This window comes from Betta splendens, chromosome 10 (assembly GCF_900634795.4).
Source record: "Betta splendens chromosome 10, fBetSpl5.4, whole genome shotgun sequence".
Taxonomy (NCBI): domain Eukaryota; kingdom Metazoa; phylum Chordata; class Actinopteri; order Anabantiformes; family Osphronemidae; genus Betta; species Betta splendens.
In genome coordinates, this window is record NC_040890.2 from 8091469 (window position 1) to 8112391 (window position 20923).

The 20923-nt window shown below is 50.4% G+C and overlaps 1 protein-coding gene across 4 annotated transcripts in view; it reads left to right on the forward strand.

Moving 5' to 3' along the window:
* The window catches only part of ebf1a (EBF transcription factor 1a), a 52673-nt gene that overhangs the window by 13995 nt on the left and 17755 nt on the right, over positions 1–20923 (forward strand). For all 4 annotated transcript variants that reach the window (XM_029165679.3, XM_029165677.3, XM_029165676.3 and 1 more), the window contains exons 7-10: positions 15430–15511; positions 15907–16048; positions 18173–18303; positions 19587–19713. In XM_029165679.3, coding sequence (XP_029021512.1) covers positions 15430–15511; positions 15907–16048; positions 18173–18303; positions 19587–19713 — 482 coding nt within the window. The remainder of the gene's footprint in view (positions 1–15429; positions 15512–15906; positions 16049–18172; positions 18304–19586; positions 19714–20923) is intronic.

Consider the following 20923-nt stretch of genomic DNA (forward strand, 5'->3'; position numbering starts at 1 on the left):
TCTCCTTCTCCGTCTGAGTCGTTCTCTCGCGTCCTCCCACTCAAAACTCCAGATTTAACTCCGAAAGTTCTTTTTTTTTTTTTGGTTAATCACACTTGGAATCTTCCCCACATTTGAACGCTCTTCCTCGGTAGCGAGCTCTTCCTCGATCTCTGCTCGCAGCGCAGGAGAGACTGGCGCTAATTATCCCCAGTTATTGGCTTCTCCAACGGCGGAGCTGTGATTTACATGAGGTGACATTCGGTTCAAACACGCAGACCTCCGCAACCTTTTTCTGGAAAACAATTAACAAGAGACACTTTCGCGTGTACTCTCTCTCGCTCGCTCTCTCTCGCGCTACGCCGCTCCCACTCACTCTTCCTCTGGCTATTGTCTTCACACAAACAGATGAGGTTCACTGCCAAAAACGGAGGAATTGCTGGTGCACGTTCCGTGGCAAACGATTGCTTTCTGGTTCTTTGACAGTCCCCCCCCCCCCCCTCTTTGGTGGATGTTCAGCGAGGGGGAGCACGGAGGAGCTTTTGAGGGAAACCAACACAGAGCGTGCAGTTGGCGACGGCGATGTGCGCCTATAAAACGCGCCGCGCGCCCTCCTCCGTGCGCGCTCGCGGACAGACATACAGCCCACGCGCGCGTTCGAGCACATAGACGGGCTCGCGAGCGCGGCGTTAATGAAGCGCGTCTCTCTTCTGTCATGCCGTCCGTGTGAGCATGACAAGATGTTTACACACACAATCACGGCTGCGCCTCTGATGTGGGCCAGGATGAAAGAAAGATAAGAGGAAAGGGAGGAAGAGGAGGCAGAGACGTGACGCTGGCGTCGGGTACCGACTACTTTTCTCTGCTTGACAGGAGGACAGTTGTAATAGTCCCCCACTGAGAGCCAGGAGAGGAGACGCAGACATATTCGGAGGAAAGCCTCGTAAAAAAATGGGTTTATTTGGCTCTCTATCTCTCTGAACTTGACCACATGCTCAAATCCGCAGGAAAACAATTAGACCCACCCATTTCCCTTTGTCCCGCAGTTTAGATTACAAATGAGCAAACCTGGCATTTATCACATTACTACAAACATTTATTAAAGCCGGTTCTCCTCTAAAGCTGCAGAGATAACAGTGGGTAATTGCAGAGACTGGCTCTATTAGTTAAGTATGCCTAATGTCACTGCCTCAGAGCATTAATGGACGCCGTAGTATTATGTTCCTGCGCTCATTACCACCCCACTCCCCTTCAAACAGATACACACACACACACACAGTCACCCCACCCCCCCCCCCCCCCCTTCATTGACCCTGCAGCAGGAGTCTGTGCCACTCTAATGAGAAATGGAAAACGCTGCCCTGCAAGCTAGAAGACACACACACACACACACACACACACACACACACACACGCCCGCGCGCGTGCACACACACACTTGGACACACACACGGCGGGAGCCATTACGAGGGACAGAGGGGTACAATAGTATAATCACACACGCCCAGGGAAACAATTGTGCCGTTATCAGAGTGATCACATTATAAAAGTTTAATAAACACCAAACGGCCTAATGGTGAATTAGCCCGCATCTGCCCTGTGTTGTGCCAGGCTATAATTAGTGATTTAACGGAGACAAACAAATGTTTTTAGCCAGGGCTTTTCACAGTCAACAGATTTTTAGTTGGACATAAATTATCACATTTGTCCAGAATTAATAGAAAATGTGTGGCTGTGATGATCTGTGAGGTTTTATGTTTGCTTGATTTTTTTTTTGATCTTGACTCCAAGACTCCAAAAGTCACACACACACACACACACACACACACACACACACACACACACACACACACACACACACACACACACACACACACACACACACAAACAGTCCCACAAACGCTGAACCACTGAGAAGAGAGTTTGGCTCAAGCCCCAGTCTGGTTTCCTAAGTGGCACTTGAGATGTGTATAGAGAGAGGCGGATGGGTGCTTGAGATTGTTGAGGGGGAGAGAGAGAGAGTGAAAGAAGAAGGGAGGGGGAGTTGGAAAGAAAAAGAAGAAGTGGTGAGGGATGGCAGTGAATGACGTGGAATAAGTTAGTCAAGAGCAGGAGGAAAAAATGACTCTTCCCCTTCTCTCCTGGGTAAAAATGGTTGTTGTAGGTCTAGCTTGGTGTGTGTGTGTGTGTGTGTGTGTGTGTGTGTGTGTGTGTGTGTGTGTGTGTGTGTGTGTGTGTGTGTGTGTGTGTGTGTGTGTGTGTGTGTGTGTGTGTGTGTGCACGCACATCTGCATCTGCGCCTGTGTGGGCATTGACTTTAAATCGATAACAATTTATAATTTACAATCACTAGGACCTATCAGTTTTTATAGAGCCTCCATCCTCGCTCATCAATATTACATCAGGGCCCAGACTCTCAGTGTGAGGGAGCAGGAGGGTGAGAAAACAGCTGAGGAGAGAGAATATGGCTTCGGTCCAGTGTGTGTGTGCAAGCAGGGGAGGGTGAGGGGGGGTGAGGTTGGTAGGGGAGTCTGGGGGGAGGAGGAGGAGGAGGGCATCTGCTGAGGTTGTAGAAAACATTGCTTCCAGCATACACAAATGTGCAGACGCATACGCTGCTCCATATGTGTGTGTGTGTGTGTGTGTGTGTGTGTGTGTGTGTGTGTGTGTGTGTGTGTGTGTGTGTGTGTGTGTGTGTGTGTGTGTGTGTGTGTTTGCCAGCTGAGTGACAGCTTAGTATTGATCTGTGGGAGGCCCCAGTGTCATTAGACCCAGTATGGACCAGCAGGCACACGTGGAGGTCAGGGCACAGAGTTTGCGTGTGTGTGTGCGTGTGTGTGTGATTGAGTGCGTGTGGAGGAGTGGGGGGGACCAAGTAGTGACAGGCTCAAGCCTCTGAAAGAAAATCAATCGTGTCATAAGAGGAAGGTTTCCTCCAGCCTCCTTCTCCTTCCCTTCCCCTTCTACTCCTATCGTCCTTTCTTCCTTCTTCTCCCCTTTTCTACTTTTTTTCTGTTCATTCTTCTCAACTAAAAATCCACACACTCTCTATTTTTACTTTCAACACAACCTTCTTCCCTGCCTTTTCGTTTTTTTTGGGGGGGGGGGCGCCTCCTGGGTCAGGATGGAGGTTGCATGTGTGATGTGCGGATCAATCTGTGGGGTTATCCTGGCTAAAAAAGAGCCATTAGTGACAGAACTGATCCTGGATCAACCCTCATTAACTAAAAGGGCACAGGGACTGTTTGTCCAGATAAAAGAAATGACCCCAAACTAGGGCCAATTAACTCAGAGGACAGACGCCAAGTCACGTGGAGGCATGTGTTGTTTCTTTAATAGAAGTTTCATTTGAACAGAATCCTATTTGTCGTATTGTGAACTTAAGCTGTCCTTCAGTTATTTATCACTAAGCTTCACACGCACACACACACACACAGACAGACACACACACACACACACACACACACACACACGGGCGAGCATCCACCTGTTCTTCTCTCCCCTCTCTCGCCTGAGGGGACCAGTGTGGTAGATAACAGTTTGAGTGGGCCTGCTGCAAAACACTAATCAGACCTAACACTGCCTAATTAGCACAGAGTCCGCTGATTGGCTTACAGCAATAATTAACACAGGTGAGAATAATTAGCTCCCCATAGACCTGTTTGTGCCTGCGTGTGTGTGTGTGTGTGTGTGTGTGTGTGTGTGTGTGTGTGTGTGTGTGTGTGTGTGTGTGTGTGTGTGTGTGTCAGGATGTTATTATGCAGCCTTGGTCCCAAGTGAGACTGAGGAGGCAGGGAGAAGAATCAAACTCATTACTGAAACCAGGCCAACCTGTGTTAGGTGCTCTGCTTTCCCACACCCAGAGAATTAGCCACAGAGAGATCCACCTCTCCCTTTCCTCTCCCTCCCTCTCTCCCCCTTTCTCTCGTTGCGTGTGTGCACTGGTGTGTGTTCTCCCCCCTCCGTCTCTCCATCCCCTCCCTTTCAGACCCCCTGCTTGCAGGTGCGTTTGAGGAATCTCACCGCTAGGTGAACCCGCTAAGATAAGATGAAACGCAGACGCGGGGCATCTTTCTATCATATCCTGTCTCTCTGGTGGTCGGCTCCTCTCCCTTTTATCCTCCTCCCAGTCCCTTTTGAGTCTCTCATCAGAATTGTGAGAACAAAACGGGATGAAAACGCAGTTGGCGGGTGCTGTCTACCACGTCATATAAAAAGCGTCAACATATAGCTACCCATAAAGCCGCACACCCAACACTGCCTGGGTGCACACAGAGGATTGTGAATCCAGCTCCACCAGAGCCTCACTGTACTGGACGTTGAGAGAGCGACATAATGACAAAGACAAAGAGGAGGGAAAGCGGGACGGCGTTTTGCTGAAGGACTGGCCGTCGTTCATCCGTCTGCGCGCAGTGTCCTCCACCTCACTCTCCCTGGTTATTTTTACCAAAGTGCCGCTTCTTTGATCGAGCCAACATCACAGAGAAGGAGACGTGCACGCAGACATTGAGAGGGGGGTTAATATTGGAACACAATTGACGGCTTGTCACTTTTTAGCTCCCAGGCACCAACAGCGAGCGAGTAGTTAGTTAGGTGCCGTGGAGGGAGATTTGGGGGGGGGGGGGGGTGAACGTACGCACCTCCGAGTGCTTCTCGTGCGCTAAATAAATAACAAGCAACGATGTAAATTGGTGTTTTCCTGGCGTGCGCAGCTGCTTGTGGGATGTTTTTTTTTTTTCTCATGTCAAGACATTTTCCAGTGGTTTAGCAGCGCGGGATGTACGGATAATTAATTTAACCCCTCGAACCGCGCGCGAACGCGGCTTTGCTCTCACGCGTGCACACGGGGAGCAGCGTGGAACATTCACCTGACCACAGGTTAACGCAGGGAGACCCCCCCCCCCCCCCCCCCGGGGGGGGTGACGTCAGCCTAAACCCATACACCAGCAGAGACGCGGTGGGAGAGGGCGCTCATTGTTGGCTGACTGATCTCTGGTTTCACTCTGACAAGCCTCCGCGTTCGCCGCCGTTGTTTTTTTGTGTCGCGTTCGCTCCTGGTAAACACTTGCCTCCCGACGCAGGCAGCGACTACCTCTGTCACGCCGGCGTTGTCAACACAACACAGCACAACGCAGCACTCAGCCGCACTGTGCCCCACATCGCACCGAGCTCTGCTGCACACACGCGCGCGCACACACGCACACACACACACACCTAGAGACGTATGCATGAGCGAAATGGATGTACTCAAAAGGAAGCTAAATGCACACAAGAGCCTTTAAATCTGTGTTTATGGGAGACATTTGCATAGTGTTCACAACACTTTCTGCCCCCCCCCCGTCTCCACACACACACACACACACACACACACACACCTACACACACACGCTCGCGAGCACATTCCCGTCCTCGATTACTCTCAATGTGCTTTCCCCGACTGAAGGAACAAAATGAAAGAAGGTTGATTGAGGCAAAACAAGGAAGGTTGCTTTTCTTCATATTTCCTGTTTCAATAATTAATATGCATGAGTTTTATGGCCGCTTAAGATGCAATCAATTATTCATTAACAGCATGTTAATTGCATCCACAGTCGTGAATATTTAACCAAACACTAAATCAATGGGGTCGAATGAGCAGCAATATGGACATTTTATAAGCTTTGGCAAAAATTAGGTTAGGCTTTAATGAAAGCAGCACAGGGGAGATTGAAAGGGGGCAAATGTGAGGAGGGGAAGAAGTTGGGCCGAGGAACGGAAGTTTGTGTTGGGAGAGCCGCTCATATGAATAAGTGAAAGGTTGTTGACTGCTAGTAGTACAGTCGGCGACTGGTCGCCTGCTCCTCTGCTTTGTCTCCTTATTTCCACCGCGCCTCCTTTTAAACGGATGTAATCGCCTCATCTCTGCTGCTCCAGCGTAGCCGGCCTTTTTTCGCTCTCAAAGACTCCAGACTCCTTTGTCCTGGGCCGCCGCGCGCCCGTGTGTGCGCCCGTGCGTGCGCCCCCGTGTGTGCGTGCGTGTTTGGCCGAGTGTGTGTGTCACAGCGGTGTCTGGACAGTGACATTTCTCTGCTTGGATAACCATCGCGCCCTCTGTCCCTCTGTCCCTCCAGCCATGACGCAGGGTAATGTCACCTGTCAGTCTCGAATTCCTGCTAACCGCTGTCCCCTTCAACCCCCCCCCCCCCCCCCCCCCCCCCCCCCCCCCCCCCCCCCACGCAGGACACCGCCGCTGGTCCCCCATCCTCCTACCCCGACTGCCTGTCCCAGAATCCTCACCTGAGAGACGAGGCTTTCACCACCGCTCTCCTTTTGTCCTTCTCTCTTATTCCTCATATGACTCTATATCCTCCTGCTCTTTAGCTGCCTTATATCCAAATGGCAACCCCACCCCTTTGTCACCCTTTACATTTGCCCGCAGGACTGCACATATAGTGAATGGGAAAGTCAGGGGTGGGAAGTTGACTTTCTGCCTGGACCCCAGTGAGCTCGGCGCCTGTTTTCAATTACTCTGCCGGCACAGGAGGGGTGGAGGTTTATGCGTTATATGGGAATGTAATTGACTATAACTGCCCTCTTAACATTAACCAGGTGTACTAGCTGAGTGTGTGAGATTAGGCCCCGGGTCTTGGCTGTTATGGCGGCCGTCTATTTGTGTGTGTGTGTGTGTGTGTGTGTGTGTGTGTGTGTGTGTTGTTGATGTATTTATACCCCGCTCATGTGAGGTGTGCCCATTAGCACCACATTTAAATCTGCCATTCATCCCGCGCGTGCTCGTGTTCGTGGTCGCTCCTCGCCCTGTCATGGGTCTGAATCAGAAGAAGAGGGAAAGTTAAAAAAGAGGCAGGATGCAGATCCAGCCCGCTTCAAGGGGGGCCTGACTTTACAAGGACAAAGTCAAAATGGGCCCATTCACGGGGCTGACGCACGGTGATTTGTATGTATAGTGCTGTGCAGCCTGTGGGGCTCCAGCCCAGGGGCTATCAGACACCCGGGCCAGGACGCGAACAGGGGGAAGGTGGTGGAGGCAAATGGTGTGCGTGTGTGTGAGTGGTGGAAAAAAGGAGCATCAACAGGCTGTCAATCAAGCCCCGGCCACAGCCTGTCAGTCCTCGGTGGAGCTCTGAGAATGGGAGTCCCTGGGACCCTGGGAGGAGAAAGGAGGAGGAGAGGAGCAAACAGGGAGGAGGTGACGGTCTGTCTATCTCAGCGACTCGGGCTTGATTTGATATTTGATACTGAGCATGTGGCATTTGAATGCAAATCTATTTTGATTGTCCCGCCGTCTGATAGGGTTAAGAGGACTCTATAGGGGATATGCATGTCTGCATGTGTAACCGAGGGCCGGTTGCAGACGCGTACACACAGACACAAACGCACAAAATAAGACGGAGAATTATGCAAATACATTGTATTACTCGCCAATTCACTTGCATCAGGCCCTTTTCCTCTGAAAGCAATATAAAGATATTTAATCAGAATAAATAGAAACCCCTAATGGGGTCAGAGGTTACAGAAAAGTTTAGTGAAACCATGCTAGCCTATTTGTGGCTAATGTGCTTCTCTTTGTGTGCATAAAAACGACATAGTAGCTGCTGCATACGTCCTGTACGTCTCTGTAGGTGCGTGAGTCGCAGGATCATTATTTCCACTGTGTGTTTAAAAGCAAGCTCGCCAAGTAGGTGGACAGACTGGCAGATAGACGCACGGATAAAGCTGGTACTACTGCAGTATGGAAATGTGAGGCTCTGTTCCCTCCCAATTAGAGCGGTGACTTCTGAAATGCCATAATACCCATTAATTAGCAGGCTGCTATTTTCTCAGTGATTTGGCTAATTAGTCTGCGAGGCTCTACGCTATCTGGACCATTATTATTGGGCTCAAGCCATCCAAATACACTCAGCGAGCACACGCTCGCGCTCCACGCACGTGCCCTCGCGCTCGTATACACGGCGCACACGGAAAGGAGGGGAAACGCATGCCGGCACACGCCGCAACCGCTTCCCACAGCTGAGTGACCCTCGTTTAAGTGCCACCATTATACACTACAGCAGCAGCGTGGCACAGCATGCGGGAGTTAATGGTGAGGGAGGGAGATGCTGATGAACAGGTTTCTACCTATACGCTCCTCAAATGGTGTCTAGTGTATGGAGGAGATGAAACCCCACGAAGGCAGCAGCCCCCTGTGAAGAACAATGGTGTGTGTGTGTGTGTGTGTGTGTGTGTGTGTGTGTGTGTGTGTGTGTGTGTGTGTGTGTGTGTGTGTGTGTGTGTGTGTGTGTGTGTGTGTGTGTGTGTGTCTTTCTGCCTCGACAGTCCATCAGTGTCTCCCACCGGACAGACAAGCCACTGACACAGCACCATGAGGCCCGGGAAACCTTTTCAATCACTCCCTTACTTTTCCCCCTCTCTGTCAGGTGGCAGAAAGGCCTGATTGATCTGCCGTTCCTCTGTGGTGGTAAAGGAGTGGGAAGTAGTTGCGTTTGGTTAAAATAAAGGTCTGGCGTGTGTGACAACCACTTTCATAAGTTTATTAATCATCTTCATCAATAATGCAGCCCCGGCCCCGCTGTTGGTCGTCACGCAGGTTATGTGTGTGTGTGTGTGTGTGTGTGTGTGTGTGTGTGTGTGTGTGTGTGTGTGTGTGTGTGTGTGTGTGTGTGTGTGTGTGTGTGTGTGTGTGTGTGTTTGTGTGTGTTTGCCTTCACACTCCTCGCAGCCTGATGAACTTCATAAGTGTCCCATCACCACTTTAATCAAATTACTTATGAACCAAAATTGACAGTTTTCATTAATTATAAAGGATTATTCTAATTGCGATTCAAATTTATTCATTTAGAACAGACGGCATTCAGTAATGTTTCAGGAAATTTGCATATTAAATGGAGAGGGAAGGCCATTAGCTATGCTAATGTATGCATGATTCCTTATTTTGTGATTGGTGGGCCATATGTAGCAGGCTGGGGGTGTGCAGGTGAGGAATCTAGAAGAAGCTGTAATAGGTTTGATAAACACAGAGAGACGCGGCGCCAAAACACACTCACGTGCACACAAACACTGTAGGAAGCCGTACGTCTCCGCTCGGCATCAATCTCCTTCTGTCTCCCTCCATCGCGCTCGCGCTGTCTCACATTTTCTTGGCGTCTCCCACTCTCGGTTTTCATATTCCTCCCTCAAGACCCATCGGAGGGAGCAACTTTTCACCTGAGAACAGACACGGCACACTAATTAAGTTTCTGATTTCTGATCCTACTACATTTAGAAACATAACCTTGAGCCTGTGTACAGTCACAGTCGTAGTTATGATTTAATACAGTGCTTAAATGGAACAAAAAGAAAGAACTTTTGCGAGCGGCACATTCATCCCCACAATGTATGGGGCCGGTCCCGGGTTGACACAGTGCTCTTTATCAAGCTATATATAGCCCATGCATTATGCATTAAGCTTAACATGTGCTTAAATCAACACTATTCAATATGAATACATCAGTCTTCAACTAAGGTGGAGAGGAGAACAGTTAGGGTAAATGACTGCGCTGGGAGGCTCGCAGGCAGGCAGAGGCAGGCGGTCACACACACACACACACACACACACACACGCACACACACACACACACGCATGCGGTCACACACACCCTTCGGCTGTGCAGTGGCGTCTACCCGAGCTGATGACAGGGCCATTATTCACTGGTCAGTCCCACGAGGGCAGGGTTTGGGCTGGACAGAGTAGCACGGCGTCCCAGTATGGCAGGACAGCGCTGAGGTGAGAGGGACCAGGACCCTTCATTACTCCTGTGGTCTGGGGGCCTGGAGCTTTTCTCTCCTTCTGCCTCTCTCTCTCTCTCTCTCGCTCTCTTTGTCTCTGTCTCCATCAGATTAATGGGCCAGGCCCGACAGAGGAAGTGTTTCAATCAGCACCGCCTGCCAAGCTTGTCCATCACCCGGACAGCCTCTTATTCATCATGGCTTTGATGCACACCTACACACACACGCGCACACACGCGCACACATGCACAGATGTTTATTTGGGTGCATTCTTCCCCCGGCGCGCCGGTGTAACGCAAGGCCACAGGTAGTGATGTTATCAGGCTACAAGTTGTTGAATCCAGCGCTCCCTTTCGCCAGCTCCACTCCGGAGGCGCGGAGATCTCATTTCCTGTCGTTCACTGTTCCCAGCGCGATTTCTCAGTTGAATTTTGAATGATCCTTTTTGGATGAAATGGATGAAACACAATTGGTTAAGTGTCTCTGGGACTTCTGTCCCCGAGCTGAGACCGGAGCCCCGGCTCCGGGGGAGGCGAGGAGCGATCTCTCCCATGTGGGGCTTCTCCCCGAGCGGCGCCGGCGCAGCGCCGGTCTCTCCCTGACCCGCCGCGTCCCTCTTCCAGAGTCCATTTGTTCTGAGAAATATTTAACGATGGTGCAAATTCAGCTGACATGTCCTGCGCACACACTGAGCTGATACGGACGAGGAGGACGAGGGGACGACGCGCGGAGGCGAGCTGGAAATGAATTTTTCAGTGCAGGGAGATGTTCTATTTGAATTAATCATGACACTTAAGATAGACGCGAGGGCAATATAGAGGTGCCCGTCGCTGCTTTGAGGAGAAGCACTAAAGGAATGAAGAGAAGCTTGTGCTCTTGTGATGGTCTCTGTCTTTGTCATCTTTGCGTCTGTGTTGTGTGCAAGACTTCTTTGCATGTTTTGTTTCCATCCGTCTGTGTAATATAGCCATTACTCTCTACGCGGTCTAGTAAAGATGTTTCTCTTCCAGTATATGTAAACTGGGCCACTGCTTGTTACAGCCTGGTGTCCGAGGCCCAGGGCCAGACCCAGAGACAGACCTGGTTCTGGATTATTAATGTCCCCCCCCTGTGGAGCCAGCCCCCCTCTTCTATCCAGTGCCCCCCTACACCCTTGGGGTCAGTCTGCGTGGCTCCTGGTGCAAGGCCCCAGTCATAAATCTCCCTAAATTAGTGTGTGTGTGTGTGTGTGTGTGTGTGTGTGTGTGTGTGTGTGTGTGTGTGTGTGTGTGTGTGTGTGTGTGTGTGTGTGTGTGTGTGTGTGTGTGCGTGCGTGCTTGCCTCCACGCTTAAACATATACTGCAGGCAGGGGGACAGGTCACCATGAAAACAAGCCAGTCAGGCTCTTGGTTGAAGTGTCAGTGATGCATGGCGGTAAAAGCCAAAGAAAGAGTTGCAGAGAAAAGAAAGAAAAAGAGAAGCGAAACACAAGGAGAGGAAAAGAAAATACACAAAACAGAAGTTGAGGAAGATATTTGATTTTATATTCTCGGAGCGCTCCGGCTGTCACTCTCAGCCTGTTAGTCACTCCGTCTCTGGCGTCACGTATTTATTTACGAATATTTACACTTCATTTGAACTTGTCTCTGACTTCATTAGGATCCATTTCCTGAACGGATCCTAACGCTTAATTGCTGAAGTGCGGCATCCTCCCTGCTTCTACCTGCCTAGATTAGTTCAACATGTCCCGCGGTGGTAACAGGCGTGGGGAAGTGCTGTTGTGTCACTTAGTTAACCCCCAAGACAAATGGCTCCCCTCCGGAGCACAGTGAATTACACACCTCATGAAGCATATTAGGAGCCAGACACAGTGCTTTTCTTCGGGAGATGATCCGCGCGACAGAAAATGGATGGAGGGGAGAGAGGAGAGGGCTGAGTTATGGCATCACCCACAGCCATTTTTACAGAGCAGCGGCATCAGAACAAAACAGAGGCAGCGGAGGGAGAGAGGAGGGGCGGGGAATAAAGAAATGAGGCGCAAAGATTTACAGCGCCGCGTGTAACAAAAGGCTGAGAAGATGAATAAACTGGAACTACTGAGAAAGATAAAGCCGCGCTGTTCTGAAGTTATCCTTGTTAAATTTGACAAGGAAAACAACTCTTTACCTCATTTGTGGCTAATGTAGGAAAATTATTAGAAAATATACTGGAATTGTCCCTCGGAGGCTTCCGTGCTGTTAGCTAATAGCTCAGACAATCTTTATCACTGCAGTAATAATATTTAGATGCTACAGGGATTACTTAAAAGTTGTGTTATAATTGCTTTCCTTGTTTTGTTTTTTATGAGCAGAGGGTGATTTTGTGTTTAATTGCTCCAAAGTGACAAATAATGCCCGTTATGATATGATGAAACCGTGAGATCATTAAATTACCACGGCGACTGGCTGCGCGTGTTTATTCGCTCCCGTTTTCGCCGTTACACATTTATGCCATGAGGCTTTAAGAGGCCAAGCAGTTATTTACACAAATTCACTTCCACCGCCATTCCTGGATTTGAAGGTAATTACGTGAGAGCGAAATGGTTTTATTTCATTTAATCCAGCCGGTGCAACAATTTGCACGGGTAATGTCTGCACGGAGAAACAGCTTGAAACCAGAGAGTCGCAGATACAAACAAGGTAGAGGAGGCAATAATCAAAACAAGCGTCTACGCTGCAGACGAGCTTGTCTGTAGACTGAAAATTGATGGTTTGTTTGTGAAAGCGTCATATGCAGAAGCATCATACTCAGGTCTGTAGATTCAATAACTGCCTGTAGGGTTCAGTAAATGTGTCCAAATGTCCGGGATGTAACCAATCTGACATCAGTGTCTTTTAACAAGATGATGATATATTACTTTTGAAAGACATTTCTGACTTCAGACAACATTTGTGGTTCAAGCTGAATTCATCGTACTGTATTTGCCCCATTGCACGTATAGAGCAATGACTGGCCACCAGGGCCCTGCTGTGAAGCTAATGGAGACGTGTGTTTCAAAACAAGAGTAATGTTTACAAAGAAATGTTATGTTTAGTAAGAAAATAAACATTTAGCTACAGTATGAGTGGAATAAATAAAAAGCGTCAGCAGACTCCTAGTGTCCGACCAGCCTGAATCAGCTGAGACGCCTTAAAGCCATGTTGTCTCTGTGTCTGAATAAAGCGGAGCAGTGGAGTCAAAACTGTGTAAATAAAAGGAACAGATGAATAATTAATACCTCCAAAAAACTGAGGGAGAGCTCTGGTAGTGATGCGAGGTTACGTCCATCACACGCTGGGGTCAAGGCCAGATATAAAGCAGCAGTTAGTGAAGCAATAAATCAACTCTTTTATTGATTGGAAAAATGAAGAAAACAGGATAATACAAAGCTGAACGAGTAAATAAAGGAATAATGGGCTACTAGCAGATATCAGTCTGTATTTACTGGTCAGCTGTCAATCAGATTACCCATAAATCCTGATGGTAATCTCTTTGCTTTTGCATATTAACACGCATTGCACACACCACACACACACACACACACACACACACACGCACACACACACACACACACACGCTGGTGATCCATGTAAGCGTGTGCCGCGTGGGTCCTCTCCCCCGGCTCCCTGCAGATCAGAGGGGGCGCCCAGGAATCGGCACGCTGCAGTTTTGTAACGTTTCCGCGCGGCTGACTCCAGACACCTTAAGTCATGTAAATAATGGATCAGCTGATCCACGCGTGCAGATCGAGGGGACGTATGGGGCGGCGGACGAACGAGGCATTTCTTTTCAGCCTCCTCCGTATCTCAATCCCACATTTGCATTTCCGCGGCTGCAGCTCCGCCTCCTCGCACCCTCTCCCGTTTCTAACACTTAACCTCCTGGTTTTGTCACCTCTGACTCTGGCGACCCTCACTTTTCTGTTCTTCTTCCCTTCCACTTATGCTCCATCCATGCATCATGAATACCTCAGAGATGGAGGAGAGGGGAAGTTGGGGGAAAGAGCAGAGTCGATGAATTAAACAGGAGGTGCGGCCAGGAAAGGTGGAGTAAGTTGGACAAGTGGATGTAGTCCACAGCTGTCTGCTGGGCTGCTCTTTGACCCCAAGGAGATAAGAAAGTTGGAAGACCCTCAGCCTGTGGGGTCCAACAGCCACTATAAAAAAGCCTCCATCTCTCTCCTTCATGAATTATTGAGATATTGGCCTACAGCTTCTGAAATATACAGGAGGGTGGTCTGTCTCTCTGTTTGGCTTCACATACTCTCCACCTCGTGGATCCTTCCATCGTTGTCTCCCGTCTCGCTCTCCCCGTTCTCCGTCTCACCCCCCCCCCCCCCCCCGTCTCCCATTCAGATTTCGCATCTTGCGCCACGGAGGGTGTAAATCAGCGCGCAGAGGATGAAACGAGAGCGGCGGAGGAGAGACAGTTTGTTGTTGGGATCATGACGGGCCTCCGCCGCTAACCAGCTGTCATGCATTTAAAAGTTGTCGGGGATAAATTCTCAAGTCTGTGTGTTACATCAGATGCCTGTAATGTGCACAGCAGTCGTCTGGCCCTTGAAATGAGACAGGACTCTGGTCTGTCCATATATCTTCTCTACTATGAAGCAATTGTCCAACGCACGCGGGCGCTTGCTGTGTTTTTCTTGACATGTGTGTGTGTGTGTGTGTGTGTGTGTGTGTGTTAGTGTGTGTGTGCGCGCGTGTGTGTGTGTCCGTACATGATTATATCTAAGGCGCTTGGCTCCAAACGCGCTGCCCAGTGCAGAATCCTAGCCATAACAAATGAACAGAGGGGAGAAAATAAGACATATGAAAGAAAAGCTGAGCAAAGGAGTGATTCTCTCTCTGGCTGGTGAAGATCTGTATTGTAAGCAGTTTCGGCTGTCAGCACTTCTTTGAGCTCCCTCAAAGGGAGGCGGAGGGAGAGGGAGGACCAGGAAACGTTGTAGTTTTATTTTCCCCCTTTTGAGGGTTCCTGTTTTGTACATGGCGCTGTTTATTTTCACAGTTCATTTGATATCGTCGTGTTGTTGTTTTTTTTTTTTCTTGCCTCTCTCTCTCCCAGAGACAGACAATGCAGCGGGGATGAACAGGGCCGTGGTTTGGGTTGAAGAAGAGGAAGTTGTCAGGCTTCAGACCCCCGGGGTGGGGCCGGGGAATAAATCCTCAGCCGTCCCCTTTTCTGCTCCTCCGGCCTCGGGGCCCCCTCCACCGCACACCCCACCTCAGACGCACACACACTTTTACCCCCCAGACCCTCCCGCTTCCTCCCTCCTCTGTCCCTCATTAACAATTGATGTGGGCAGCCGTACTTGCCATCTCAGCCTATTAATAATGCATGGCAGGTGCTGTTGATGTGGTCTCTCGCACTGAGATTGAGAGAGGCAGGAATGGCAACACGGCGCTGCATCGCAGCCACAGCACAGGCTCCGTCGCACGCCTCTGCAGCTGGGTGGGGGCCTGCGTCCGCCCCGGCGACTTTATGGCACGCTGTGACAGCAGCTCAGAGATGAATATACAAGGTAGCATCTCACTCAATACCCCGGAGCTGTTTTTACATACAAAACTGCCTTTGTCATAAACAGCTGATGGATGAGGGCGTCTGCCACGCTTGTTTTGCTTGTGTTTTATTGATGGTGCCAGTGCCGTGCACGCGATTTCACTGTCCGTCGCCCTGTGTGTGCAGGTTCTTCCTCAAGTTCTTCCTGAAGTGCAACCAGAACTGCCTGAAGAACGCGGGGAACCCTCGCGACATGAGGCGCTTTCAGGTGAGACTCCGCTCTGAGCGATGCTGGTAATTAAAGGGTCACTGCAACAACTTTAACAGTCACAACCAAAGCCACACTAGTCATTTTTAATCTCAAGAGTGCACATTAACAATAGTGCAAAATGCCTTTGCACACTCCTCTAATTAGCACATGTGCAAGTTAAACTGCAGCTATAAAGCGTAATATTCTCTTTACACTGGTTAAAAGCAGTTTGGAGCTTTGGCTCACAACTTTACTGTCACAGTTACAAAGCGACAGACGGACAAAAATAGCCACGAGTGTGCAACCACGGAGTCTCTCAGGAGTCGCTCCGTGCCTGTAACTGGACTCACAGAACGTTTTTGCTCCGCTCGCGGACGCCGGGTGTCCGTTTCCCCCGTTCCCCCCCGTTTCAGGTGGTGGTATCGACTACGGTCAGCGTGGAGGGTCATGTTCTGGCCGTCTCCGACAACATGTTCGTGCACAACAACTCCAAACACGGGCGCAGGGCTCGGCGGCTGGACCCCTCGGAAGGAACCCCATCCTACCTGGAACACGGTACGAAGAGCTCCAACGCAACCCCCGGACTGTCTCTGCTGGCTTTCTTTGTCTTCCCCACCCCCCCTCCCCCTCCCCCTCCCCCTTCCCCACCGTCTGGCTCGGCACTCAACCCCTCTTCTGTCTCCGCTGTATCCCACTCAAAACCTACTCTCTTTCTTATCTCCCTCCTGCTTCCTCCCAGATTCTCACTTTCCTCTCTTGTACGGTTTCTAACCGGCACTAAGAGAGGAGAGAGTGGTATCTGGTGAGTCTTTGGTCTCTCCCTCGTGGCTTGCTCCCCTCAGGTCTTTGCCTCTGGGCCTTCTACTCTGCCTCGCATAAGCACTATGTGTCTTATGAGGTCTATTCTGCTTAAAGCCAACACTGGCTTTATTTCCTCGGAGACCTGCTTTTATCCTGCAGCCCTCCATCACTCCACATCCCTCAGGTTTTTAAACACACCCATGCACAGACACACGGAAAAAAGCCCCCCCCCATGCAGTCAGACCCAAACCTTTAATACTTCATAATGACATGTGCACATGATTTAGGAGCATGCACTGATTCCCAAGTCCCTAATCCAGTTATTTTCTCATTTCGATTTCCCAGACATTGAATCAGAGAAACATATTTTTTTGCTTTGAGGAAAGTCAACCTCAGGGATGATAATGACAAAAAAACTAAGAAGGGATTTACATGATGGCCTACAGTAGATTGCATTAAGATTGAATGTTATGGTTACGTCGTCCTAATGGCTGCTCTCCAGAGGTAAGGTGGACCACTTGTCCCTGACACTCGCGCACAAAGATGAGGCAAATTGGAGGCATTTGTGGGACTTGGATCTCACACGGGAAGAAGAGTTTATGCGCTGCGCGAACACGTGTTCCTTGTGTCGAAGAGATTTGTTTGGGAACTTCCTTTTCTCTGACTTTCTATTATCCCGACGACGGGGGTTGGAAGAAGGAACAGTGAAACAACAAGACCGGAGGGGGGGGGGGGGTGTAGGCGTGATGACAGGAAGAGGTGAAGGAAAACGTGTCGATAGGAACTAAGACGGCGCTTTCGTTTTCCCGCTGAGTTCGTGTCCGGGAGAGTCAACTTTAGGGGCCCGTTACGAGCGGTAAAAGACGAGCGGCGCATGGAGTTGAACAGATGGCACCGAGGAACACCCCAAAGTATAATCCTATCACATGGATTCATGTTCCACCATCTGGTTAATCCACACACACATGCACACACATGCGCGCACAATATCAGCGGCTGTGAAAAGGAGGCATCTTAGGCCATGATTACGGCCACAGATTGCTCTGCCGGCGTGTCGGGGGGCTAAATATCATTCCAGCTTGTTGGGGAGGATCAACAGAACAGGGAGTCAGGCAAAGAGCAAAGGCTGGGCTTCAGGGGAAAAAAAAGAGTCAGCCCAGTCTAAAGTGGATTATGCTGCTTTACAGAATTACAGCATGTCTGACAAGCTGCATATCTGTTAAGGAGAGGAGATTTAGCTTGTATAAACACGTATTTTTCCCCTCCGCTGCTCTTTTTCTTCAATCACGTCCAGTAATCTGCTCAAATCAAAAAACACATTGAACACCAGCTATTGAAAATGTCGTTTATTCTTGTTATTCCGCGTGCTTTGTCCGATAAGACACACGCGCTAGGCTCTGAGCCCCGCGCGGGCGGCGGGACGAGCCTGCGGTCGCGGCCGCCGACGCGACTCGACGCAGCCAGGAAACTGGCAGCGGCGCGGGAGTTAAGTGATGGGTTAATGAAGGCGGCGTATTCAGGGAGCGGCGCTGCTGTTGGCTCGACTCTGCTCCCCGGTCGCGTGGCCTTTGATCAGACACTCAGCACACCTGACATTTACACGCCCGCACGCTCTGCCTCGTGTCATAAAACAAGCGCACCGCCGCTGCCCTCGCGCGCGGGCCAAGGGTGATGTTTAATAATGGGGTGCGTATAATCACTCCGATTAGTATTCTCCGCTCGCCCCCGACCTCTGGGAGAGGGGAGAGAGGTGAGGCGTGAACGGGAGCGGGCGAGCGAGCGAGCGAGAGAGAGAGACGGGAGCCGCGCGCGGTGCCAATAGCGAAGTCTTTCAGATTAGTTGGCGTCTCATGTGTTTTGCCTGTCTGATTCTTGCAGCGACCCCAAGCATCAAAGCCATTAGCCCGAGCGAAGGCTGGACCACAGGGGGCGCAACAGTCATCATCATCGGGGATAACTTCTTCGACGGCCTGCAGGTCATTTTTGGAACCATGTTGGTCTGGAGCGAGGTCAGTCGCCATTTGTTGCCATTTAAAACAAGTCACCCTATGAATGAAAACCACACACACACACACACACACACACACACACAACTGTTTGTGTCACTAAACATTGGTGTTAAATGTGAGATGCTTGTGCTTTAAGCAGCAGATTAGCTAATCATTATCAGTGCCGCTAACTGCAGCTCAGAAAGCCCACATGAGCCATATTTCAGGGCTCCAACAGCCGCCCGCCTGCTCATTCCTCTCCGTGGCAGCTCTTATTTCTGTCACACCTCGTCTTTTATTATGTCGGCATCTTTCTTTATTATGTTAGTACCTGCACACCGTACAGTGCGGATCTCTTTGTAAGGAGCATCTGCCACATGACTAAAATGTAAATGCAGTGTATGTGTGAAATTGAAGGTCAGCGCGCGGCGCGGCAAAAACAGCTTCCTCTTTAGTAAAGGAATAATTCTATAAAAAGCTCTTATATTATCTCACTGAGAGGTGAGTGGGGCCAGACAATGGTGGAATGAAAGCCTGGCTAAGTGAGCAATGAAAGGGACAGTTAGAACAACACACACACACACACACACACACACACACACACACACACACACACACACACACACACACACACACACACACACGCGCGTACGCTCGCTCGCGCGCGTGCGCTAGGCGCTGATAGCTTTTGAGCGCTGCTGCTTCTGAGTGCTAGCTTGCCGCGGCGCGCGCAGAACGAGCACTCGGTGAGGTCTCGTCTCGCGTTTTGTTCCCGCCGCCGTTTTCCTTCAAAGACCCTTCAGCGCGCGCGGGCGCACGCGCCTACGCCCGCGCCCGCGCGCGCGCACCTCATCCGCCGCGCTAAGTGAGCCTGTTTAAGAGAGAGTGGCGCTTTAATGTGGCTACCGGCAGCTCGACAGCCTCCGCTGACAGACGCAGAGGAAGGGGCAGCAGCGACAAACGTACGGTGCGTTTACTCATAAGGCGCAATAGACACAGACAGAGGAAGGTGTGTTTTATTCATAAACAGACAACTGCTTTTGAACCTCTCCTACAGGGGCTATGTCAGCACTGATAACCATCCCCGGCCTCGCTGTGACATTGCCTGGGGCCGTGGGGGGGGGGGGGGGGGGGGGGGGGGGGGGGGGGGGGGCTCTAACACATCATTTTCAGGCTGATTATGGAAAGAAAGGAAGTCAAAAGCTTCCAAACAAAAAAAAAATGGCTGAGACAAGCTGGGAACGTCCCCCCTGAGCACGCGTATGGAGATGGCGCCTAATCGCATTCAAACTTTCTCTCCGCAGCTGATCACCCCCCACGCCATTCGTGTGCAGACTCCACCCAGGCACATCCCCGGAGTGGTGGAGGTCACGCTGTCCTACAAATCCAAACAGTTCTGCAAAGGCACGCCCGGACGCTTCATCTACACAGGTACATGTCCAAACCTGTGAAACATCCTTTATTATTGTGGCTGCATGATGTTGGATTTGTTTTGTATTGGCACTATTCTAATTTTCATATGCTGTTTTCTTCTCTGGTCTTCTCTGGTTCTATAAAAAAATAGAATATGCACTCAGCACGAATTCAAACTCAATAACATGACTCAATAAGTGAGCAAGAGCCCCCTGATCACAGGAGGTGAAGGTCAGGGGGAGGTTTAACCTTCCCATTAGCGGCATTGCTGAGACTTAACCCGTGTCCACGACGTGATTCGCGGGGGGAGCGGTTGGTGCGATTTTTTTATTTATTTTTTATTCGCCCGGGTGTTCGGGGGGGACGCGGATACGGCGAGTGTTACATCAGATCGTGCGGTATCGATGCAGAGTTATGGCTGCGTGGCGAGCGGAGCAGGAGAGAGTGGATGCGGAGCGGTGATTAACCAACGCGAGGCCACGGGTCCCCAGGGAGATGGTGAATCACATAAATCTGTCTGTAATCTCAACCACTGATAGACTTAGGCTGAATGTAAGCCCCAACTGGAATTGCCAGCATTTGACGAAATCACCACAATGAGAGAGAGAGAGAGAGAGAGAGAGAGAGAGAGAGAGAGATACTGTGGTCGCCATGCGTTTTGTGCATCTTGTGTACGTACGTCCTAATTGCCGCATACGGCCTGAACCCGCATCCATGCGTCATGACTCTCTGTTTGCGTGTTCATGGGACCGGCTGCGAGAGGCTGTGTTTATTTCCACACATGTGTTAACACCCCCCCCCCCCAAAACACACACACGCACACTGACAACTAACCGCATTACTGAGACAGAGGGCAGATGGATGGGCAGCCTTTGCCATGCTGGAGCTGTCTAACAGCCAGCGCGCTGCCAGAGTCGTAGGTGTGTGTGTGTGTGTGTGTGTGTGTGTGTGTGTGTGTGTGTGTGTGTGTGTGTGTGTGTGTGTGTACAGCTGTTTAATGTGCCAGACATGTGGGAACCCTCTGCATAAATGCCCTATCTCTTCTACAGTTCTCCACTCTTTCACCTTGTCACATTCACTTATTCAAAACTTGCCTCCCGCGAATGAATTCATTCCCTCCGCTTCCTGCGGTCGGGCTCTTTGGCTTCCACGGCGGCGCGCGGAGGAATCGCAACAGGTGAGAGGTAGCGAGGGTTCATCCGCTTGGAGCCGAGCACAAGCACACGCG